This window comes from Microcaecilia unicolor, chromosome 1 (genome assembly GCF_901765095.1).
Source record: "Microcaecilia unicolor chromosome 1, aMicUni1.1, whole genome shotgun sequence".
NCBI classification, from domain to species: domain Eukaryota; kingdom Metazoa; phylum Chordata; class Amphibia; order Gymnophiona; family Siphonopidae; genus Microcaecilia; species Microcaecilia unicolor.
The window spans coordinates 758546617-758572727 of NC_044031.1; the positions used below are offsets into that span (position 1 = coordinate 758546617).

The window sequence follows — 26111 nt, forward strand, 5'->3', positions numbered from 1 at the left end:
TAGTTTTATCAATGGTTTAATTTTAACTGGTGAGTGGATACCCATTTTTTTCAACTATATCAAACCAACTTTCTGCAGCTCCTGTTATATCAAATGCTGATCTCAAAATAGGCAGCAACAAAGTAACATCATCAGCATAAATAAAATGTCTGGATCCTTCCTAAATGAAAACACATATGCATAAAGGAATCCTGTGCAGAAGGAATGGATCCTCAGAAGCTTAGCCGAAATTGGGTGGCGGAGCAGGTGGGGGGAAGAGGGGTTGGTGGTTGGGAGGCTAGGATAGTGGAGAGCAGACTTATACGGTCTGTGCCAGAGCCGGTGATGGGAGGCGGGACTGGTGGTTGGGAGGCGGGAAATACTGCTGCGCAGACTTGTACGGTCTGTGCCCTGAAAAAGGCAGGTACAAATCAAGGTAAGGTATACACATATGTTCTCCGAGGACAAGCAGGCTGCTTGTTCTCACTGATGGGTGACGTCCACGGCAGCCCCTCCAATCGGAACACTTTCTAGCAAAGTCCTTTGCTAGTCCTCGCACGCCGATGCGCACCGCGCATGCGCGGCCGTCTTCCCGCCCGAACCGGCTCGTGCCGGCCAGTCTTCTTTTGTCCGCGCTCGGTACGGTCGTGTTTCGCCGTTCGCGCCCCAAAGTTGACCTCGCGCGTCGTTTATCGACTTCGTTCTAAAAAAAAAAAAAAGGTGTCGGAAGGAGACCTTTATGGTTTTCTCCCTTCCCGTACTTCTAGTTTTGCCCCGGTAAGTTTTCTTTCGTCGTCGGGGTAGGCCCTATTTAGGCCTTGGTCGAAGTTTTTCTTCACCCTATTTTTGCGGTGCCAATTTCGCCATTTCGAGTTTTGATCTCTCCGGCGCGATTTTTCCGCCCATGACATCGAAGTCTTCCAGCGGCTTCAAGAAGTGCACCAGTGCGCCCGGGTAATCTCGCTCACTGACAGGCACGCGTCGTGTCTTCAGTGTCTGGGGGCTGGGCACCACCCTCAGGCCTGTAGTCTGTGTTCTCTTTTGCAAAAGCGGACTCAGGTAGCGAGATTAGCCCAGTGGAACGTTTTGTTCTCGGGCTCTTCGTCGGCATCGGCACCGGGAGTATTGACTGCTTCGACGTCGTCGGCGCCCAGACCTTCATCCTCGCCCCCGATTGCATCGAGTGCATCGAGGCATCGGCCCTCTGCATCGGGGCGACATCGGAGGTCGGCGTCGGTGGTATCGAGACCTCCTCGTCTGCTGATGTCGTCGGACGGTGGTGCTTCGTCTGGAGTGCAGGTGAGGGCTGTCCATTCCCCTGCTGGTGGCGGTGAGCCTTCGGGTGGGTCTCCCCCTACCCTGAGGGCTCCTGCGGTACAGCCCCCCCGAGACCGACCTTCTTCGGCCTCGGCCCCGAGGAAGAGACGGCTGGATTCTACATCCTCCTCGTCGGTGCCGGGAAGCTCCGGTGACGTGCTTCGTTCCAAAAAATCGAAGAAGCATCGTCACCGGTCCCCTTCTCGTGTCGGCACCGAGAGCTCTGAGTCGCCGAGGGAGTCGGCACCCAGTAAGCATCGGCACCGAGAGGACCGCTCGCCCTCTGTTCAAGAGGTGTCGATGCGCTCCCCTTTGGACAGCCCGGAACAGCCTCCACGCCCGGAACAAGTTCTGACATCGACTCCTGCATCGGCTTCCATGTCTTTTTCCACAGCCGCTCTGCACGAGAGCCTCCGGGCCGTTCTCCCAGAGATTCTGGGAGAGCTGTTGCGCCCTACGGTACCGTCGAGCGAGGCGCCGGCTGACCCATTGTCCGGGGTGAGGTCTCCGACATCGGTGCCGCTTGCGGTACCGAGTACGGTAGCCTCCCAGGAAGGCTCCCCGACTACGTCGGCGGAGGGAGCTTCGCCGGTGCGGGCGAGGGAGTCTACCTGTCGACACTCCCACCGTGGCCGTGGTTCCACGGAGTCGAGCCGGGCACGGTTGCAGACACAGGTCCGTGAACTTGTGTCTGACACCGATGGTGAGGCCTCGTGGGAAGAGGAAGAGGACATCAGATATTTCTCTGACGAGGAGTCTGAGGGTCTTCCTTCTGATCCCACTCCCTCTCCTGAAAGGCAGCTTTCTCCTCCTGAGAGCCTGTCTTTCGCTTCCTTTGTCCGGGAGATGTCTACGGCCATCCCCTTCCCGGTGGTTGTGGAGGACGAGCCCAGGGCTGAAATGTTTGAGCTCCTGGACTATCCTTCTCCACCTAAGGAAGCGTCCACAGTACCCATGCATCATGTCCTCAAAAAGACATTGCTGGCGAACTGGACCAAGCCTTTAAGTAATCCCCACATTCCCAAGAAGATCGAGTCCCAGTACCGGATCCATGGGGACCCAGAGCTGATGCGCACTCAGTTGCCTCATGACTCTGGAGTTGTGGATTTGGCCCTAAAGAAGGCCAAGAGTTCTAGGGAGCATGCTTCGGCGCCCCCGGGCAAGGACTCTAGAACCTTGGACTCCTTTGGGAGGAAGGCCTACCATTCTTCTATGCTCGTGGCCAAGATTCAATCCTACCAGCTCTACACGAGCATTCACATGCGGAACAATGTGCGGCAGTTGGCGGGCTTGGTGGACAAGCTCCCCCCTGAGCAAGCCAAGCCATTTCAGGAGGTGGTCAGGCAGCTGAAGGCGTGCAGAAAATTCCTGGCCAGAGGGGTGTATGACACCTTTGATGTTGCGTCCAGGGCCGCTGCTCAAGGTGTGGTGATGCGCAGACTCTCATGGCTGCGTGCCTTCGACCTGGAGAATAGAATCCAGCAGCGGATTGCGGACTCGACTTGCCGTGCGGATAATATTTTTGGAGAAAAAGTCGAGCAGGTGGTAGAGCAGCTCCACCAGCGGGACACCGCATTCGACAAGTTCTCCCGCCGGCAGCCTTCAGCCTCTACCTCTACAGGTAGAAGAATTTTTGGGGGAAGGAAGACTGTTCCCTACTCTTCTGGCAAGCGTAGGTACAATTCTCCTTCTCGACAGCCTGTGGCCCAGGCTAAGCCCCAGCGCGCTCGCTCTCGTCAGCAGCGTGCGCCTCAGCAAGGCCCCTCGGCTCCCCAGCAAAAGCAAGGGACGAGCTTTTGACTGGCTCCAGCAGAGCATAGCCGACATCCAAGTGTCAGTGCCGGGCGACCTGCCAGTCGGAGGGAGGTTGAAAGCTTTTCACCTAAGGTGGCCTCTCGTAACCTCCGATCAGTGGGTTCTTCAAATAGTCCGGCAAGGATACACCCTCAATTTGGCCTCAAAACCTCCAAATTGTCCACCGGGAGCTCAGTCATACAGCTTCCAGCACAAGCAGGTACTTGCAGAGGAACTCTCCGCCCTTCTCAGCGCCAATGCGGTCGAGCCCGTGCCATCCGGGCAAGAAGGGCTGGGATTCTATTCCAGGTACTTCCTTGTGGAAAAGAAAACAGGGGGGATGCGTCCCATCCTAGACCTAAGGGCCCTGAACAAATATCTGGTCAAAGAAAAGTTCAGGATGCTTTCCCTGGGCACCCTTCTCCCCATGATTCAGCAAAACGATTGGCTATGCTCTCTGGACTTGAAGGACGCCTACACGCACATCCCGATACTGCCAGCTCACAGACAGTATCTGCGATTTCAGCTGGGCACATGTCACTTCCAGTACTGTGTGCTACCCTTTGGGCTCGCCTCTGCGCCCAGAGTGTTCACGAAGTGCTTGGCTGTAGTAGCAGCGGCACTTCGCAGACTGGGGGTACACGTGTTCCCATATCTCGACGATTGGCTGGTGAAGAACACATCCGAGGCAGGAGCCCTGCAGTCCATGCAGATGACTATTCGCCTCCTGGAGCTACTGGGGTTTGTGATAAATTATCCAAAGTCCCATCTTCTCCCAGTGCAGAAACTCGAATTCATAGGAGCTCTGCTGGATTCTCGGACGGCTCGCGCCTATCTCCCAGAGACGAGAGCCAACAACTTGTTGTCCCTCGTCTCGCGGGTGCGAGCGTCCCAGCAGATCACAGCTCGGTAGATGTTGAGATTGCTGGGCCACATGGCCTCCATAGTTCATGTGACTCCCATGGCCCGCCTTCACATGAGATCTGCTCAATGGACCCTAGCTTCCCAGTGGTTTCAGGCTGCTGGGGATCTAGAAGACGTGATCCACCTGTCCACGAGTTTTCTCAAATCCCTGTATTGGTGGACGATTTGGTCCAATTTGACTCTGGGACGTCCTTTCCAAATTCCTCAGCCACAAAAAGTGCTGACCACGGATGCGTCTCTCCTGGGTGGGGAGCTCATGTCGATGGGCTTCACTCCCAAGGAAGCTGGTCCCTCCAGGAACGCGATCTGCAGATCAATCTTCTGGAGTTACGAGCGATCTGGAACGCTCTGAAGGCTTTCAGAGATCAGCTGTCCCACCAAATTATCCAAATTCAGACAGACAACCAGGTTGCCATGTATTACGTCAACAAGCAGGGGGGCACCGGATCTCGCCCCCTGTGTCAGGAAGCCGTCAGCATGTGGCTCTGGGCTCGCTGTCATGGCATGGTGCTCCAAGCCACATATCTGGCAGGCGTAAACAACAGTCTGGCCGACAGGTTGAGCAGGATTATGCAACCTCACGAGTGGTCGCTCAATTCCCGTGTAGTGCGACAAATCTTCCAGGTGTGGGGCACCCCCTTGGTAGATCTCTTCGCATCTCAAGCCAACCACAAAGTACCTCAGTTCTGTTCCAGGCTTCAGGCCCACGGCAGACTGGCATCGGATGCCTTCCTCCTGGACTGGGGGGAGGGTCTGCTGTATGCTTATCCTCCCATACCTCTGGTGGGGAAGACTTTGTTGAAACTCAAGCAAAACCGAGGCACCATGATTCTGATTGCTCCTTTTTGGCCGCGTCAGATCTGGTTCCCTCTTCTTCTGGAGTTGTCCTCCGAAGAACCGTGGAGATTGGAGTATTTTCCGACCCTCATCACACAGGACGAAGGGGCGCTTCTGCATCCCAACCTCCGGTCCCTGGCTCTCACGGCCTGGATGTTGAGAGCGTAGACTTTGCCTCTTTGGGTCTGTCAGAGGGTGTCTCCCGCATCTTGCTTGCTTCCAGGAAAGATTCCACTAAGAGGAGTTACTTCTTTCTGTGGAGGAGGTTTGCCGTCTAGTGTGACAGCAAGGCCCTAGATCCTCGCTCTTGTCCTACACAGACCCTGCTTGAATACCTTCTGCACTTGTCTGAGTCCGGTCTCAAGACCAACTCTGTAAGGGTTCACCTTAGTGCAATCAGTGCATACCATTACCGTGTGGAAGGTAAGCCGATCTCAGGACAGCCTTTAGTTCGCTTCATGAGAGGTTTGCTTTTGTCAAAGCCCCCTGTCAAGCTTCCTACAGTGTCATGGGATCTCAATGTCGTTCTCACCCAGCTGATGAAACCTCCTTTTGAGCCACTGAATTCCTGCCATCTGAAGTACTTGACCTGGAAGGTCATTTTCTTGGTGGCAGTTACTTCAGCTCGTAGAGTCAGTGAGCTTCAGGCCCTGGTAGCCCAGGCCCCTTACACCAAATTTCATCATAACAGAGTAGTCCTCCGCACTCACCCCAAGTTCTTGCCAAAAGTTGTGTCGGAGTTCCATCAGAAACAGTCAATTGTCTTGCCAACATTCTTTCCCCGTCCTCATTCCTGCCCTGCTGAACGTCAGCTGCACACATTGGACTGCAAGAGAGCATTGGCCTTCTATCTGGAGCGGACACAGCCCAACAGACAGTCCGCCCAATTGTTTGTTTCTTTTGATCCCAACAGGAGGGGAGTGGCTGTAGGAAAACGCACCATATCCAATTGGCTAGCAGATTGCATTTCCTTCACTTACGCCGAGGGTGGGCTGGCTCTTGAGGGTCATGTCACGGCTCATAATGTTAGAGCCATGGCAGCGTCGGTAGCCCACTTGAAGTCGGCCACTATTGAAGAGATTTGCAAAGCTGCGACGTGGTCTTCTGTCCACACATTCACATCTCATTACTGCCTGCAGCAGGATACCCGACGCGACAGTCGGTTCGGGCAGTCAGTGCTTCAGAATCTGTTCGGGGTTTAGAATCCAACTCCACCCCCCTAGGCCCATGTTTGTTCTGTTCCAGGCTGCACTCTCAGTTAGTTGGTAAATTTTTTAGGTCAATCTCAGTTATGTCCTCGCCGTTGCGAGGCCCAATTGACCTTGGTTGTTTTGAGTGAGCCTGGGGGCTAGGGATACCCCATCAGTGAGAACAAGCAGCCTGCTTGTCCTTGGAGAAAGCGAATGCTACATACCTGTAGAAGGTATTCTCCGAGGACAGCAGGCTGATTGTTCTCACAAACCCGCCCGCCTCCCCTTTGGAGTTGTGTCTTCCCTTCTCTTTGTCTTGCTACATATGAGACTGGCCGGCACGAGCCGGTTCGGGCGGGAAGACGGCCGCGCAAGCGCGGTGCGCATCGGCGCGCGAGGACTAGCAAAGGACTTTGCTAGAAAGTGTTCCGATTGGAGGGGCTGCCGTGGACGTCACCCATCAGTGAGAACAATCAGCCTGCTGTCCTCGGAGAATACCCTCTACAGGTATGTAGCATTCGCTTTTGTCTTGTTGGGCAGACTGGATGGACCGTGCAGGTCTTTTTCTGCCGTCATCTACTATGTTACTATGTTAAAATAGGTGAAAAGGGGATCCCTGAGGGACTCCACAACCATTTGACCATGATGTTGAAAAAATGATTCATTTTAACGATTAGATATTTAACTAGAATCCAGTGTAAGTTGGAAATCTTAAACTGTTTCAGAAAATTTAATTTCTGTTTCTTGAACTTTCTGATACGGTTTCTCTTCTGCATATGTTGAAGGTATTATGAAGAGATTCTTAAGGTTCCTCATGTTGGAGTTTATATTTTGCTAGAATAGTGGAGAGAGGAGGTGCTGCTGCTAAGACTGCAGGTTTGGATGTATCTGCTCTCGTCAGGTACTTGTGGCCTAGATCGGCCACTGTTGGGCACAGGATACTACACTTGATGGACTTCAGTATGGCAGTTGCTTATGTGCTTATGCTCTGTTAGAGGACTTTGCTGTCTGAAATCAAGGACAGGGGAACTCTGTAGGTCACCTTTGTGCTGGAAGCAGACAAGGAGTTTGAAAATGTTCTTTAAGTTTTGGGTCTGTGACCTTTTTAGGATCGATTCAGTTTTTCCTGATATTTCAAGGTCATGTCATAGTAACATAGTAAATGACGGCAGATAAAGACCTGTACGGTCCATCCAGTCTGCCCAACAAGATAAACTCATTTTACATGGTATGTGATACTTTATAATTTATTTATTTATTGCACTTGTATCCCACATTTTCCCACCTATTTGCAGGCTCAATGTGGCTTACAAATACCTGTCATGGCATTGCCATTTCAGGGTAAAGAAATACAATTGATGTTACAAAGATGTCAAGGATAACAAGGTTAACATATCAATATAGTCAAACAGTTATAAAGGAAACAGTTATAATCAGGAGTCGTGATGGTATATTGTGGTTAGTTATGGATTCTCATGGTAAGCTTGAGTGAAGAGAGGGGTTTTTAACGATTTACGAAAGTTGGTTATTTCATTAATTGTTTTTAAGTATTTTGGTAGTGTATTCCACAATTGCGAACTCCTGTAGGAAAAGTTGGACGCGTGTATTAGTTTGTATTTTAATCCTTTGCAACTGGGGAAGTGTACCCGAGTTTGATTTGTCCTTGCCTTTCTCAGGGCACAGACTGTAGAAGTCTGCCCAGTACTGTTCTTGTACTAAGTTCTGAAGCTAACGTCGAAGCCCCTTAAAATTTACACTCCAGCCCATCCCTATCTATTCAGTCACGATCAGGGCATAGACCATAGAAGTCTGCCCAGCTCCCGTTTTGTTTCCAATTACCAAGGGTAGCTCTGTGCTCTGTTTATGCTCTGAATGTTTACTCTTAGAGATGTTTCTCCCAGTTATTGGCTGCTTTAGCACCGCTTCAGGATTATCAATTGGTTGTGGGAGGAGATTTTAATATAACGGCGGACCCACTAGTTGACTGTAAACCATCAAAAACACGGCCCAAGGGGATGGATGATAAGGGAATAGGGCTTCTAGAGAAAGAACTGGGCCTAGTGGATGTCTGGAGGGTCTTCAATCCAGCTGCCAGGGAATACACTTTCTACTCCCATGTCCACAAAACCCAGGCCAGATTAGATTACATTCTGTTGCTGCCCACTCTTTTTTTTCTTTTAGCTGCTCTGCAGAGATTGAGCCAGGAGTGGCGTCGGATCATGGTCTGGTGAGGGTGGATCTGAGCCTCGTGAGGAGTAGGAATAAAGCGGGCTGGCGGATGAATCCCACCTTAATGCGAGAGCCGGAATTCCGGAAATTTCTCCAGAGGGAATGGGGTAATTACCTCAGTGATAACGACCCAACTGACTGACCCGGTCACCTTTTAGGAAGCAGGGAAGGCAGTAATGAAAGGGAAAATCATAGCTTATACAGCCAGAACTCGCAAGCAACGAGACGAGGAACTCCTTGCTCAGTTTCGGCTGCTTCAGGATGCCAGGGCGCTGCTGGCTCGCGGTGATGAAGCAGCTAGGAACACTTTTAAAGAGTTAAAAAATAAGATCAATGACAACTTGAATAAACGGGCGATGAGGGACATTCAACTTTTATAAATACCAACCCCATAGATGGGGGAATAAAACAGGTAGGCTCTTGGCCACTCTGGTTTGTAATAGACCAGCAAAACAACTTATAAACTCAGCTTAAATCTCCGGAGGGGAAGCTGTTAAAGAGGAATGAGGAGTTTCAAGTGGCGTTCGTGGATTTTTATAAATCTCTAGTTTGGAATATTCTGGATATTTCCATCATCTTTTGTTGCTCTTCCTGGTTTTTCATTCTTTGTCTAATACCTCCAGTTCAGTAAATTATGGTGCTATATATACTTTTTTACCAACCAAAGTAGCTCAATCATTTAACAGTTGCTATTCATCTTATATGAGGAGGAAAAAAGCCTCTGTATTCCCGTTTCAGTACATACTTGTGTCTGTTAAACCGGGATGGAATCTTCATAGGCTAAAAAGCTATATATACTTTGGAAGTGAAAATAGAACCTGTGCAATGATAAATGATCTGAGGGTCTATTTCTTCCTCTGGCATCTGGAAGCATCTGGACAATGTGATGGTGCAGGCAGGCAAGTTCTGGACCTGCAGATGATTCTCCTGAAGACAGGAGACCCGTGTTGGGAACACAGACACAATCTTTGTTCCAGTAGGAAAATGCAAACAATACCTGGCTTACTTTTGCAAACTTCAACACAGCTCCACAAAATACCAGTTCCTTGTCATCAAGCAGATGAAGCCATTACGTATGGGTTATGTCCATCAACCAGCAGGGGAGATAGAGAGCACTCAAACTTTCACAGTGCCCTCTTGGCCAGCTAGCTCCACTGCCTCTTCAGTATTCTCTATCTCCCCTAGCAGGGTGGCTGCAGCTTGTTCGAGCTCCAGAAAAATCTGCCGGGAGGTGGTTCCTGGCTTGCCAGTTGTTAACCGGGGTGTTGGAGGCTACAGCAGCTTCACTTTAAAGGCACATAGGTTAGCCCTTTCCCTGCCTTACCCATACCTCTGTGGATGTGGACATATTGCCTTGCTTTCCCTGTCCTTACCCACCAACAGTGGATGCAGGCATATAGGTTCGCCCTTTCCCTGCCTTTCCCACTCATCTGAGCCTCCGGAGTCTTCAATACCTCTGCTTTCCTCACAGCTTAAAAAAAAAAAAAAAAAAGTCGCGTCGCGTTTTTAAACGCAGAGACGCTGGAACAGAGGTTTTTGACCTGATTTTCAGCAGGATCGTAGTTGTACACTAGATCCTTTGAGGTAAGAGTGTTTTCCAACTTCTCCGGGGTGGGCCCGCGATCGGGGCGATTTTGGCGCGAAACCGCCATTTTGGATTTTACTGCTGTTTTTCGGCGATGGCTGCGGACAATGTAAAGCGCTGTTCCACTTGTGGCAAGCGCAAATCAGCAGCAGGGCTCTGTAAATCGTGCTGTACTGGCGTAGGAGCCGGCCCGAGCATGGCGAGCGATGTTTCTTCCCGCTGTGAGCTGGCAGCGGGCGCCATTTTGCTTACACCGCATGGCGCGGCCTCCGTGGACACGGAGAGACCTGAGCCGGGTGGGGCACCTCGAGATGAGGTTATTTCAGGAGTGGCTGGCACCGGACAGGATTTGGGTGCCCAGGGTGAGATTTTCTCCCCGGATTTTGTGCTTTTGCTGCATAAAGCATACATGATGAAAAGAGCCCTTCCTCAGGGGTCGCCTGAGGCTCCTCTGATTGCCCCCCCCGATGGATTCTGGCCTGGGACTGCCCAGTGAGGCTTTTTTCCCGGATGCTTGGCCTAAAGATAAGCGCAGAAGGGTTAATTCCCCTTCAGATTGTGGTGCACCTTTTTCCCCCCCGTGGTCGGGGTGTGAGGATTCGGAGAACTCTGACAGACGTTCTTGGTCTGAGGAACCAGAGTCAGGTGTGGATTTACCACAGGATCTGGATGATCCCTCCGCGGTGAGGATTTTCCACCGTGATGAGCTGCCAGCGCTTATTTCAGATACCCTGCAGGCCCTCTCGATTGAAGATCCTGACAGTGGCATGGCCTCCTCGGGTAATCCCAGGATGGCTAGTACCAAGAAAGCTGCTCGGGCCTTCCCTTTGCATGACTCCATCCTAGAGCTTGTTTCGGCTCAGTGGGCTGACCCCGAGGGACCTTTGAGAGTTTCCAGGGCTATGGGGCAGTTATACCCTCTGCGTGAGGGGCATTTGGCTCGTTTTCAAATGCCTTCAGTGGATGCCCTAGTCACTGCGGTGACAAAGAGAACTACCCTCCCTGTTGAAGGAGGTGTTGCCCTGAAGGATGTTCAAGACCGTAGGCTGGAAACAGCATTGAAACGATCCTTTGAAATTGCAGGTCTCACTGTTCGGGCGTCTGCATGCAGCTGTTATGCTGTGAGAGCCTGCCTAGCTTGGCTGCAACAGGCAGTGGCTCAGCCCGGAGATGGAGCGGAGCCCTTCTTGGATGTGGCTCCGCGGATGGAGGTGGCCTTGTCCTTTCTGGCTGATGCCCTTTATGACCTTGTCAGAGCTTCGGCTAAACAAATGGCAGTAGCAGTGGCGGCTCGCCGTCGTCTGTGGCCACGACACTGGGCAGTGGACATGGCCTCTAAGCAAAGGTTGGTGAAGTTGCCTTTTCAAGGACTTCTCCTATTTGGTGAGGAGTTGGAGAAAATTGTGAAAGGCCTGGGTGATCCTAAACCCCAGCGCTTGCCCGAAGATAGGCAGAGGCCTTCCTCTAAGGGCCAGGCGGTCCACTCCTCGTACAGACCTCGCTTCCGTGAAGCTAGAAGGTACCGCCTGGGGCGTTCTGCTGGGTTCACTTCACATGCCCGTGGTCAGCAGAGGAACTCCTTTCGCTTGGACAAGCGTTCCGCAGCCGGTGTCTCAAGACCAGGAGTTCAGGGGCGACCCTCTCAATGATGGTGCGCCGGCCCTCTCCTTGATGCCTGTCATCGGAGGACGGCTTTCCCTCTTTGCCGAGGAGTGGGCCAAGATTTCCTCAGATCAGTGGGTTCTGGACCTGATCAGAGATGGATACAGAATAGAATTCAACGCCCCAGTAAGAGACGTGTTTGTGGAGTCCCGATGCGGTTCTACCGTCAAACGGGTGGCGGTGGAGGAGACTTTGCAAGGTCTGATTCTGTTAGGGGCTGTGACCCCGGTGCCTCCCGCCGAGCAAGGCTGCGGCTGATACTCCATCTACTTTGTGGTGCCGCGAAAAGGTGGGTCCTTTCGCCCTATTCTGGACTTAAAAGAAGTGAACAAGTCCCTGAGAGTGCGGCATTTCCACATGGAATCCCTGCGCTCCGTCATTGCGGCGGTACAGCAGGAGAGTTTCTCACGTCTCTAGACCTGAAAGAAGCTTACTTGCACATTCCGATTTGGCCCCCGCACCAGAAGTTTCTGAGGTTTGCGGTGTTGGGAAAGCATTTCCAGTTCAGGGCCTTGCCTTTTGGCCTCGCCACAGCTCCCCGAACCTTTTCGAAGGTAATGGTGGTAGTAGCTGCTTTTCTCAGGCGAGAGGGTATCAGGGTTCACCCGTACCTAGACGACTGGCTCATCAGAGCAGACTCTGCAACAGAGAGCTTACAAGCTACAGCCAGAGTGGTCTCAGTACTGCAATCTCTAGGCTGGGTCGTCAATATGGCCAAAAGTCACCTGACCCCTTCTCAATCTCTAGAATTTTTGGGGGCCAGGTTCGACACAGTCTCAGGCTATGTGTTCCTACCCAAGCTAAGGCGGTGCAAGCTTCAGAATCAGGTCCGTCTGCTCCTGAGGATGCCCCGCCCGCGAGCTTGGGACATTGTCCAGCTGCTGGGATCGATGACAGCCATGATGGAAGTGGTACCCTGGGCGAGAGCGCACCTGAGACCTCTACAGTATTCCCTACTCCGGAGATGGTCTCCTATTTCTCAGGATTACCAATGCAGACTTACTTGGCTCCCTGCGGCCCGACTCAGCATGGAGTGGTGGCTCTCGGACAGCATGCTGCGGCGAGCAATGCCGCTGACGCTCCCCGTTTGGTGCCTAGTGGTAACAGATGCCAGCCTGAAGGGCTGGGGCGCACATTGCAAGGGGAAGCATGCCCAGGGTCTATGGACACCCGAGGAGTCGGAGTGGTCCATCAACCGCCTAGAGTTGAAAGCGGTGTTTCAGGCGCTTCTGGCCTTTCAAGTGACCCTGGAAGGATTGGCTGTCAGAGTGATGTCGGACAACACGACAACGGTGGCCTATATAAATCGACAAGGCGGAACACGGTGCAGAGCACTAGCCGCACAGGCCGAACTGATTTGGCACTGGGCCGAGCTGCATCTTCAGTGTCTGTCGGCAGCTCATATTGCAGGTCAGAGCAATGTGCAGGCTGATTATCTGAGCAGGCATCAGATCGATCCAGCAGAATGGAATCTGGCAGACGAAGTATTCCTGCAGATCTGTGCCAAATGGGGCAAGCCCGTGATGGATCTAATTGCGACAAGTGCCAATACCAAAGTCTCGTGCTTCTTCAGCAGACGGAGAGATCCTCGCTCGGCGGGGTTGGATGCCTTGGCTCAACCCTGGCCTCCGGGTCTACTTTATGTGTTTCCCCCATGGCCCTTGATAGGGCGCCTGCTCTTGCAGATTCGGCTGCACCCAGGAGAAGTGGTCCTCATCGCCCCGGATTGGCCAAGGAGACCTTGGTATGCAGACCTCTGACAGATGCTCCTGGAGGCTCCTCTGCCGTTACCTCTGGTACCGAACCTGTTGACTCAGGGACCGGTAACCATGGAGGACGCCGGCCGCTTTGGTCTTACGGCATGGCTATTGAGAGGGCGCAATTGAGGGATAAAGGTTATTCCAATAAAGTTATTTCCACTCTCCTGCAAGCCCGCAAGCGGTCCACTTCCGTGGCTTTTGCCAGGATTTGGTGCCTGTTTGAGTCTTGGTGTGCTTCCAGAGCCATTGCTCCAATGCGGGCTCCTGTCTCGCCGATTCTGGACTTTTTGCAGGAAGGTGTACAAAAAGGCTTGGCCTATAATTCCCTGCGGGTGCAGGTGGCAGCGTTGGCCTCCCTTCGTGGTAAGGTGGAAGGCGTGTCTTTGGCTGCTCACCCAGATGTGGCACGGTTTCTTAGAGGGGTGCTTCGGCTCCGACCTCCAGTGCGAGCACCCTGTCCAGCTTGGAACCTGGGGCTAGTTTTGAAAACCCTGCAGGCATCTCCTTTTGAGCCGCTTCGGCGAGCATCGGAGAAAGATTTGACACTGAAGGCCGTTTTTCTGGTGGCCATTACCTCGGCGAGACGGGTGTCAGAGCTCCAGGCGCTGTCCTGTAGAGACCCATTTCTGCAATTTTCAGAGTCCGGAGTCACGGTTCGGACCGTGCCTTCCTTTATGCCTAAGGTGGTTTCAGCCTTTCACCTAAACCAGCCCATTTTCTTGCCCTCTTTTTCAGAGGAAGAGTTTCCAGAATCTTTTGGGCAGCTGCACCTTTTGGATGTGCGCAGGACTCTGCTGCAGTATCTGCGAGTTACTAACTCTTTCAGGACTTCTGATCATCTGTTTGTTTTGCTATCCGGTTCTCGCAGAGGGTCTCCAGCGTCTAAAGCCACTATTGCCCGCTGGCTCAAAGAAACTATCTTTTCAGCTTATCTGCTGGCCGGCAGGGTTCCGCCTGTAGCCTTTAAGGCGCATTCTACTAGAGCGATTTCTTCCTCTTAGGCTGAAACTGGAGCACTCTCTCTTCAAGAGATATACAGTGCAGCAACATGGGCTTCTAAGCTCTCCTTTGCCCGACATTACAGGCTGGATGTGGCTGCCAGGAGGGATGCGCATTTTGGTGCACAAGTGCTAGCGCGTGGTGTGGCTTGTTCCCACCCTATCTAGGGATTGCTTTGTTACATCCCATACGTAATGGCTTCATCTGCTTGATGACAAGGAAGGGAAAATTAGGTTCTTACCTTGGTAATTTTCTTTCCTTTAGTCATAGCAGGTGAAGCCATGAGCCCTCCCTGTATGATTGTCTGTATGCTGTGAATCTGTTTTTCAGGTTCTGTTCTAATTTCCTGAAGTTCCTTCCTTGGGAGAAAGTTGGAAAACAATCTTCAGGATTCATGTTCAGTTTAAATTTAGGAGGATGTGTTCATTCCCTCCAGCATGTTTTGGAGAATGTGTTGATTCTCTCCAGGAGGCGCGTGTGTTCCCCTCCAGTTCTATAAATAGGAGGATGAGTTCATTCCCTCCAGTGTGTTGGGAGGATGTGTGATTCCCTCCAGGAGGCGCGTGTGTTCCCCTCCACTTATACAATAAGGAGGATGAGTTTATTCCCTCCAGGAGGATGTGCATTCCCTCCTTTATGAGTTCATGCCCTTGTGATGGGCCATCGTTCGCTGTGAGGAAAGCTCTTGTGATTCCCATTGCGGTTTGCCATACTGCTTTGGAAGCTTCAAATACTGAAGCGGCAGTGGAGCTAGCTGGCCAAGAGGGGCACTGTGAAAGTTTGAGTGCTCTCTATCTCCCCTGCTGGTTGATGGACATAACCCATACGTAATGGCTTCATCTGCTATGACTAAAGGAAAGAAAATTACCAAGGTAAGAACCTAATTTTCCCATGTAGACACTGTAAGCACATTCTTGAGACTTTTCTCCTAATCTGGGCCCCCTCTGGCTTCACCCTGGGCTTGGGCTCTTAAATTCCTCCCCTGGGCCTAGATTCTCCATTTGAGGGCTCAGAATCGCTCCTGTTTACTGTTTCACACCCCGCCACTGGCCTAGTGGCATTTTGGGTAGATTAAGTAAAGGCTTTTCACTTCTCTTCAGGCCTTCGTCTATTCCAGACAGGGCAGTTATTGCAATGGATAGGAAAAGGACCGTTTTGGGGTCCACAAGGAAAACGTAAGGCAAAATTTGCTGCTTTTGCTTAATTCTCTTCAAATTTCAGTATAATTCAAATGTGATAGTTATTTGGTAAGGTTTCTATGGTCTGGTAGAAAGGAGGAGGAGTTGTGGTTTTCTTGTTTTCCAAATTCTTTTTGGGCTCTTCATTTGCATACAGTAGTATGTGCAGTTCCGCTCTTCGCATCTGAGGAAAGATATAGTGGAAGTTAGAGAAAGTACAGAGAAAGGGGATGGGACAACTTCCCTGGGACTCTGTACACAGTCTGAATAGTATGACGTGGGTAACTTTTAAAACGGCCCTTTTACCCAGGTAAAGAAATAGAAAGATAAGGGATCTGTGGGTAGAAGATTTTGTGGTATCTTATCCAACTCGTATGTACTTTACTACTTGCCTGCATCTGCCCTAAAATTGTAAAGTTGCTTTCAAATAATCCTTAAAAGAAATCTTGAAAGAATCCAGTCGCTCAAACTTCTTGTGCAGGTTCCATATTATTCTGTGTGTATACTCATTATTTTATTTATTTATTGCATTTGTATCCCACATTATCCCAACTTTTTTGCGGGCTCAATGTGGCTTAAACAGGTGTAGTCTGGCTGTTGAGGAAGCAAGTCCACTGACCTCGGTTGGACCAGTTGTAACTCATTATTGTGTTGATGCTATCTGCCTTCAGTGTGATAGGGCCACACACAATGCGGCAAAATGTATTGTTTTGACTGGTTTGTGTGTTCCAGGCTCTGTTTGATGTATACGCTCTGTTTATAGGTGTCCCCTCATGAACCTCTAGTGAAGGATCAGAAGCTGCAAAGATGTTACACCACCATTGTCGCAGGAACCCCGAACTGCAGGAGGAGCTGCAGATTCAGGCGGCTGTGGCGGCAGGGGATGTGCACACTGTACGCAAGATGCTGGAGCAGGGCTATTCCCCTAACGGCCGGGACGCCAATGGCTGGACCCTGCTCCACTTCTCTGCTGCCAGAGGCAAAGAGCGATGTGTCCGAGTGTTCCTGGAACATGGAGGTGAGTTACCAGTGCAGAAGGGAGCTGGCTGGCAATGCTGCTAAATAAGATGCTGGCTTCATATACAAGGGAATCTGGGTGGGATTTGGCTTCATATAAGTACATAAGTAATGCCATACTGGGAAAAGACCAAGGGTCCATCAAGCCCAGCATCCTGTCCACGACAGCGGCCAATCCAGGCCAAGGGCACCTGGCAAGCTTCCCAAACGTACAAACATTCTATACATGTTATATACAAGGGAGTCTGGGTGGGATTTGGCTTCATATAAGTACATAAGTAATGCCATACTGGGAAAAGACCAAGGGTCCATCAAGCCCAGCATCCTGTCCACGACAGCAGCCAGTCCAGGCCAAGGGCACCTGGCAAGCTTCCCAAACGTACAAACATTCTATACATGTTATATACAAGGGAGTCTGGGTGGGATTTGGCTTCATATAAGTACATAAGTAATGCCATACTGGGAAAAGACCAAGGGTCCATCAAGCCCAGCATCCTGTCCACGACAGCAGCCAGTCCAGGCCAAGGGCACCTGGCAAGCTTCCCAAACGTACAAACATTCTATACATGTTATATACAAGGGAGTCTGGGTGGGATTTGGCTTCATATAAGTACATAAGTAATGCCATACTGGGAAAAGACCAAGGGTCCATCAAGCCCAGCATCCTGTCCACGACAGCAGCCAGTCCAGGCCAAGGGCACCTGGCAAGCTTCCCAAACGTACAAACATTCTATACATGTTATATACAAGGGAGTCTGGGTGGGATTTGGCTTCATATAAGTACATAAGTAATGCCATACTGGGAAAAGACCAAGGGTCCATCAAGCCCAGCATCCTGTCCACGACAGCGGCCAGTCCAGGCCAAGGGCACCTGGCAAGCTTCCCAAACGTACAAACATTCTATACATGTTATATACAAGGGAGTCTGGGTGGGATTTGGCTTCATATAAGTACATAAGTAATGCCATACTGGGAAAAGACCAAGGGTCCATCAAGCCCAGCATCCTGTCCACGACAGCGGCCAATCCAGGCCAAGGGCACCTGGCAAGCTTCCCAAACGTACAAACATTCTATACATGTTATATACAAGGGAGTCTGGGTGGGATTTGGCTTCATATAAGTACATAAGTAATGCCATACTGGGAAAAGACCAAGGGTCCATCAAGCCCAGCATCCTGTCCACGACAGCAGCCAGTCCAGGCCAAGGGCACCTGGCAAGCTTCCCAAACGTACAAACATTCTATACATGTTATATACAAGGGAGTCTGGGTGGGATTTGGCTTCATATAAGTACATAAGTAATGCCATACTGGGAAAAGACCAAGGGTCCATCAAGCCCAGCATCCTGTCCACGACAGCAGCCAGTCCAGGCCAAGGGCACCTGGCAAGCTTCCCAAACGTACAAACATTCTATACATGTTATATACAAGGGAGTCTGGGTGGGATTTGGCTTCATATAAGTACATAAGTAATGCCATACTGGGAAAAGACCAAGGGTCCATCAAGCCCAGCATCCTGTCCACGACAGCAGCCAGTCCAGGCCAAGGGCACCTGGCAAGCTTCCCAAACGTACAAACATTCTATACATGTTTATATACAAGGGAGTCTGGGTGGGATTTGTTTTAGCATGATACTGAGTGGACCCTCCCCACCCCCCCCTGTTACTTACTCTGGCTTAGAACTGTTTTATTTAAAACACCAGTACCAGCCACGTTGCACAGACTTATCAGTTTGACCTTTTAAATTGTCTTGCTTTTTCCTTTCAGTTTTGCCCTAGAATGATTTGTTTTAGAAGGTTTTTTTTTTTTCTAGGGGTGTGGGAGGTTTTGACTGAAAGGTGTATTGCAAAGATTCCATGATACAGCTGGGATTAGAACAGAGGCACAGAGGTGTTGATGCAGAAAGCTACTGCAGGCTGCAGCTTTCGGTTAGTCAGCAGTTGACCTGCATATTCATGGTCAATGCATGTTAAAAGGGTTTCTTTCCTGAGGTTTTCTCCTACGATAGACATCAGTGCACAGAATATTAAAACGAATGCTAAAGAATCCATTAACTAACCCACAGCCATGCCCAGGGGCTTGATGCCAAAACCTACCACCAGGTCTGAGAGTCTCCATAGTCGATATCGGTCCCCATCTCTCCCCAGTCTGACCCACCAAAATTTAAAATAATGTCCCTCGATATTAAAAAAAAAACCCAAAAACCTTCCTGGTATCTAGTGGCCCAACCAGCCCCCCCCCCCCCCCCCCACATTCCTCCATCCCTCCCTACCAACTTTAAAGAAATTGCCCTACTGTCTAGTGGGTCGCCCCCCCTCCCCGACATGATGGACCCTTCCCTCCCAATTTTAAAAATGTCCTGGTGTCTAGTGGCACCCCTACCCCCTGACATCCTGTAGGGACCCCCACCTCTCAGGCTCTCCCAGACTCATGCCCACTCACTCCTATCTCTGGGCTGCCACCTTCAAAATGGTGGCACCCTGTCCTGCATGGTGCATCCTGAATATGCATGAAATATGGAGGTAGTGTATGCCCATGTTTCCCAACTCAATCCTGGAGTACCTACCCACATGCTGGTCAGGTTTTCAGGATATCCAAAATGAATATGCATGAAAAAGATTTGTATGCAAATCAATCTCGTGCATATGTATTGTGGACATCCTGAAATCCTGACTGGCTGGGTGTGTCCTGAGGATTGGGTTGAGCACCCCTGCATTAGAATGATTCAGTCACTGCTTGCCCTAGGATTGATAGCATGGAATGTTGCTGCTGTTTGGGTTACTGCCAGGTACTTGTGACTTGGATTGGCCACTGTTGGAAATGGGATACTGGGCTGGATGGACCATTGGTCTGACTCAGTATGGCCATTGTTATGTAGTCTGTCAATCCATATAAACAAAAACTACTACTTGCAGAATACCTATTGAGCCAACTTGGCTCCATATTTCATAACATAACTGCATCAGGGGTCCACACCATCTCACTGGTCTCTGTTAAGCTGTGCAGTAGACCTGGAAAGATCCTTGCTCAGTATGCACAAAGCCGTTCCAAGGCCACCCGTGTGATCTCTAATAGCATTGCCATCCCACTTTGTGGAGCGAGACTTCAGGAAGATTCTGGACTCTGATATCCTCTCCTGATTTATTCTCCTACTTTCAATGCTGATTACAGAAGGAGAGAGCATGTAAGCTCGAGAATCATTACGGACTGAAGTCTGCTCCTAATACTGGGCCGTCACATGCCATGCGTGGTGGCTGAGCCTGTCCATCTGGAACTCTGCTTCTGAACATCAAGTCTTCATTTTGGTTCAAGACAACTATGGGCTCCTCTAGATCATACAAACTTCCATCAGCTGACTCGAAACATAAGTTACGCAGGAATGACCATCTCTGAGAAAGGGTGACTAAAGTAGCAGATCCAAAATGTTGAGAGTTGCCGATTTTTCACGTTATGGGTCCATAAGCAGCCTGCAAAAGATACGTGTTTGAACTTTTTATTTTTGTCATGTAAAAGGATGACTTTTGGACTGTTGTATTTACAAATTGTTTGCTCTAACAGAATTCATTAAAACCTACTCTTTTTATTTGTTTCTGGAGACTTTAGTCACCTTGTCCCTGAAATGGTCACAAATGGTCTAAGCTCTAAGGTATGCAGCAGTACAGAATTGATTTTATTCATAGCGATCAGGGTGGCCCTTTAGAAAGTGATATGACGACTCCGAATGTAGAATGCTATAATGAGAGCAGCTGAGTTTAGTTTATAACCAAGACAGAACAGCCCCAGTGCTAGAAATTGAAAATAAATCCCTGGGAAAAAATCTACGTCCTCTAAGGCTTCCCCCCCCCCCCCCCCCCCGGCTTTGTCTTCTATCCTCCACTCAGGATTTTGTGCTTTTTCTGTGCTGTCGACTGATTATTGACACAAATGGACATCTTTGACTCTGTTGGAAAGGTATCCAGCAATAGTACCTTTGGCCGCCAAACAACTGAAACACCAAGGGGACAAGTCTATAAAGTGACACCTAAAAGGAGGTGCCACTTGATTGTGCCAAAGGCAACCATTAGTTGACCAGTAGGTGTCTAAAGGGCGAGGCAAAAAAATTTTTTTTTGTTTTTGCTGTTTCCTCAGCAACTGCTTTGAATTTCAATGACAAACTTGACATACTTATTTCGTCATCATACTTTATATATTATTCAACAATAATTATGTCAGTAACATCAACAGCTTAAGATTTTACTACCCAGCGATTTTTGCACGTTAAAAATGTTTGAGCTACAACACAGGAAAATAACTTCATTCAAACGATTACAATTAACAATGTGTCGGAATTTCGCAGTCACTGTGCATGCTCAAAGTGTCCACCCCCCACTTTCACACAGGCCTTCAGTCGCTTTGGGAAGTTCTTAACACCCGATCGGTCCCTGTGGCAGGCTGTCCCAGATCATCTGTAGCCGCTTCCTGGAGGCTTTGGGTGGAGCTTGTGATAGGCCTCCAACATTTCTCCCCAGACAAACTGTCACTGTGATGCCATTAAGTGTATCTGGTAACCCTTTTTATTTTTTTTTTCTTCAAAGAAGGGTAGTTTTTTTTTTTTTTTTTTGTAAATATTTTTATTGTTGTATGAAATCAGAAACAAGCAATGGAAAACAAGATCAGATCAATACAATTCCAAAGCAATGACATCTACTCACCGTAACGGCCATTGTCTCGACCTCGTTCTCTTCTCTTCCTGCTCACCTTCCAATTTCTGCACCTCAGTCCTTCCTATCTCAGATCATCACCTAATCACCCTTACACTTCATCACCCTCAACCTCGCCCAACTATAACCACTGCCTTCAGGAATCTCCAAGCCGTCGACCCCCCCCTACCCTATCCTCTCACATCTCCAATCTCTTCCCTTCCATCTTGTCTTCTGAATCTGTTGACACGGCTGTCTCTACCTACCATAAAATTCTCTCCACTGCTCTGGATACCCTAGCACCATCTGTCTCTCGCCCCACTAAGCGCATTAATCCTCAGCCCTGGTTAACCCCTTGCATCCGTTACCTTCGCGCTGCACCCGATCTGCTGAACGACTCTGGAGGAAATCTCGCACCCTGTCAGACTTCTCCCATTACAATTCATGCTGTCCTCCTTCCAGTCCTCCCTATTCCTTGCCAAACAGGAATATTATTCTCAATTAACCAATTCTCTTGGCTCCAACCCTCGTCGCCTCTTTGCCACCCTCAACTCACTACTTAAAGTGCCCTCCACTCCCACCCCCCCTCACTCTCTCCTCAAACACTAGCTGACTACTTCCATGATAAAGTGCAGAAGATACACCTTGAATTCACTTCCAAGCCTTCTCCTCCCTGTGACTTCTTAACCCCACTCCCTCAACCAACCTAACCTGGCCTCCTTCTCCTCCTTCCCTGAGATCACCGAAGAGGAAACTGCTCGCCTTCTTTCTTCCTCTAAGTGCACCACCTGTTCCTCTGATCCCATTCCCACCAATCTGCTTACCAACATCTCTCCTACAGTTAACCCCTCAATCTGTCACATCCTCAACCTCTCTCTCTCCACTGCTACTGTCCCTGACACCTTCAAGCACGCTGTAGTCACACCACTTCTCAAAAAACCATCACTTGACCCCCACCTGTCCCTCCAACTACCGTCCCATCTCTCTTCTACCCTTCCTCTCCAAATTACTTGAACGCGCTGTCCACAGCCGCTGCCTTGATTTCCTCTCCTCTCAGGCCGTCCTCGATCCGCTTCAATCCGGCTTTTGCCCACTACACTCGACAGAAACAGCACTCTCTAAAGTCTGCAATGACCTGTTCCTTGCCAAATCCAAAGGTCACTATTCCATCCTCATCCTCCTCGACCTAACTGCCGCCTTTGACACCGTCAATCATAATTTACTTCTTGACACACTGTCCTCATTCGGGTTCCAGGGCTCCGTCCTCTTCTGGTTCTCTTCGTATCTTTCCCAACGCACCTTCAGAGTATTTTCTAATGGCTCTTCTTCCACCCCCGTCCCGCTCTCTGTTGTGGTTCCTCAAGGATCTGTCCTTGGACCGCTTCTTTTCTCGATCTACACCTCTTCCCTGGGCTCGCTGATCTCATCACATGGTTTCCAGTACCATCTCTATGCTGATGACACCCAGCTTTACCTCTCCACTCCCGACATCACAGTCGAAACCCAGGCCAAAGTTTCGGCCTTCCTTTCAGACATCGCTGCCTGGATGTCCAACCGGCATCTGAAACTGAACATGGCAAAGACTGAGCTCCTTGTCTTTCCACCCAAACCCTCTTCTCCTCTTCCCCCACTTTCCGTCTCTGTTGACAACGCCCTCATCCTCCCCGTCTCTTCAGCCCGCAATCTCGGAGTCATTTTGACTCCTCCCTCTCCTTCTCTGCCCATATCCAGCAGACAGCTAAGACCTGTCGCTTCTTCCTCTATAATATTAGCAAAATTCGCCCATTCCTCTCTGAACAGACCACACGAACCCTCGTCCACTCGCTCGTTACCTCTCGTCTTGACTATTGCAACCTTCTTCTCGCTGGCCTCCCGCTTAGCTATCTATCCCCCCTTCAATCTGTCCAAAATTCCGCCGCACGTCTTATCTACCCGCGTGAACCGATACTCTCATATCACCCCTCTCCTCAAGTCGCTTCACTGGCTCCCGATCCGTTACCATATACAGTTCAAGCTTCTCCTATTGACCTTCAAGTGCACTCAATCTGCAGCCCCCCATTACCTCTCTACCCTCCTCTCCCTGTATGTTCCCACCCGTAACCTCCGCTCTCAGGACAAATCACTCCTATCTGTACCCTCCATTGCCCCATGTAAGCCGCATTGAGCCTGCCATGAGTGGGAAAGCGCAGGGTACAAATGTAACAAAAACAAAATAGATACTATTGGAGATTCTACATGGAATGTTGCTACTGTTGGACAATCTACATGGAATGTTGCTATTCCACTAGCAACATTCCATGTAGAAGGCTGCGCAGGCTTCTGTTTCTGTGAGTCTGACGTCCTGCACGTACGTACGTACAGGACGTCAGACTCACAGAAGCAGAAGCCTGCGCGGCCACATTGGTGATCTGCAAGGGCCGACTTCTACATGGAATGTTGCTAGTGGAATAGCAACATTCCATGTAGAATCTCAAATAGTAGCAACAGTGGTTAGGGTGGTGGACTTTGGTCCTGGGGAACTGAGTTCGATTCCCACTTCAGGCACAGGCAGCTCCTTGTGACTCTGGGCAAGTCAATTAACCCTCCATTGCCCCAGGTACAAATAAGTACCTGTATACTATATGTAAGCCGCATTGAGCCTGCCATGAGTGGGAAAGCGTGGGGTACAAATGTAACAAAACAAAAAAAAAAAAATATTGACACTTGCCAGCTCTGCTCCCTTCCCCCTCCTTCCCCCGTTTTGAGTTAGGTGCTAACCAGACATGTTCAGTGATGCAAACTGTCCAAGTTCCACTGAAAATAACAGGTTGGCCTCAGATATCAAGCCCTAAATTCAGAAACCTCCGAACAATAAAAGCCAGTCTAGTGCTGTCTACTTGTGACCTTTCTGACTTGTACAGACCACAATTGGCTGTGTTTGCTTTGTCATAAGTGTAACATCACCTTAATACATTATATAACCCAGATCGCTTTACTGTCTATGAACCATGCATGAGCAGGGCCATGGGGTTCTATATAGAATTTCATGCACAGATTAAAATCTGTTGTTCAACATTTGTAAATAAATGCAAAGGACAAACCTTTTATAAGAATGCCAAGCTGGGATTTTTACCATTCCTCCTGCAAACTGAGCCTAGTAACCATTTACTGCTTTCCCAGCAGGTGGCGCCAATGATTTAGCTCTTGGTATAAATGTGCTCTCGTTCCCCCCCCCCCCCCCCCCCCACACCTTTTTTCAGCAACAAATGTAAATTAATTTCAGGAGCTTTCAGCCATGTCTAAACAAAAGAAGTATTCATTTTAATGTAAGTCTTGACATTTTTTTAAAATATTGTTTTTGCAGTGCACTTCAAATACTGTGTACAAGTCTAGTTACTGCATCTCAAAAAATAACCTAGAGAATAATTAGAAAAGGTACAGAGAAGGGCAATGAAAATGGTAAAGGGAATGGGACAACTTCCCTTTGAGGGAAGTCTAAAGCTGCTAGGCTCTTCAGCTTGGAGATGAGACAGCTGAGGGGAGATGTGATAGAGGTCTGTAAAATACTGAGTGGAATGAAATGGGTAGACCTGAATTGTTCGTTTACTCTTTCCTAAAATACTAAGACTAGGTGGCACTCAAGGAAGCTACAAAGTAAGTAAATTTAAAATGACTATTTCTTCACTCAGCGTGTACTTAAACTCTAATACATTGCCAGGGAATGTGATAAAAGCAGTTAGCTTAGGGTTTAAAAAAGGTTTGGATAATTTCCTAAAAGAAAAGTCCATAAGCCGTTATTCAGATGGACTTGGAGAAAATCCACTGTTTCCTTCTAGGGTAAACAGCATAAAATGTGTTGTACTGTAACCTGGATTGGTCACTGTTGGAAGCAGAATTCTGTGCTTTATGGACTTTCGGTCTGTCCCAGTATGGCAACACACATGTTTTTATGTTCTTATAGTAAGCAACATTTAAATAGGTTCTCAAAAATCAATTTTAAAAAACTATTTACAAACTACTACTACTACTACTATTTAGTATTTCTATAGCGCTACAAGGCGTACGCAGCGCTGCACAAACATAGAAGAAAGACAGTCCCTGCTCAAAGAGCTTACAATCTAATAGACAAAAAATAAATAAAGTAATCAAATCAATTAATGTGAACGGGAAGGAAGAGAGGAGGGTAGGTGGAGGCGAGTGGTTACAAGTGGTTACGAGTCAAAAGCAATGTTAAAGAGGTGGGCTTTCAGTCTAGATTTAAAGGTGGCCAAGGAAGGGGCAAGACGTAGGGGTTCAGGAAGTTTATTCCAGGCGTAGGGTGCAGCGAGACAGAAGGCGCGAAGTCTGGAGTTGGCAGTAGTGGAGAAGGGAACAGATAAGAAGGATTTATCCATGGAGCGGAGTGCACGGGAAGGGGTGTAGGGAAGGACGAGTGTGGAGAGATACTGGGGAGCAGCAGAATGAGTACATTTATAGGTTAGTAGAAGAAGTTTGAACAGGATGCGAAAACGGATAGGGAGCCAGTGAAGGATCTTGAGGAGAGGGGTAGTATGAGTAAAGCGACCCTGGCGGAAGATGAGACGGGCAGCAGAGTTTTGAACCGACTGGAGAGGGGAGAGGTGACTAAGTGGGAGGCCAGCAAGAAGCAGATTGCAGTAGTCTAAACCAGAGGTGACAAGGGTGTGGATGAGGGTTTTGGTAGAGTGCTCGGAAACTAAGTTTCAAAGCAACTTTATTTCACAAAGTTTTCTAAATGACTAAATGGAATCTTGTAGTGAAGCAGACATGCTTCCGCAATAACAATTTCACAGGGTTACTTCCCTGTTTTATGTGTTTCCTCCCTTTTTATAATGGCAGGCTTATAACTTAAGCCGGGTGTTTAATCCTGTCTAGTGAAGTGGCATCGGAAGCCTCGGTCTCTGGGCTGCACAGCTCTGGGTTCCTCCATTGCTCCCGCATTTAATGAGCTTATGAAATCACAGG

The 26111-nt window shown here is 49.4% G+C and overlaps 1 protein-coding gene across 1 annotated transcript in view; it reads left to right on the top strand.

The window, feature by feature from the left end:
• ASB7 (ankyrin repeat and SOCS box containing 7) overlaps positions 1–26111 on the top strand; it is a 64058-nt gene that overhangs the window by 25321 nt on the left and 12626 nt on the right. The window contains exon 3 of the mRNA XM_030189743.1: positions 16218–16472. Within this exon, the coding sequence (XP_030045603.1) occupies positions 16262–16472 (211 nt within the window). The 5' untranslated portion in view covers positions 16218–16261. The remainder of the gene's footprint in view (positions 1–16217; positions 16473–26111) is intronic.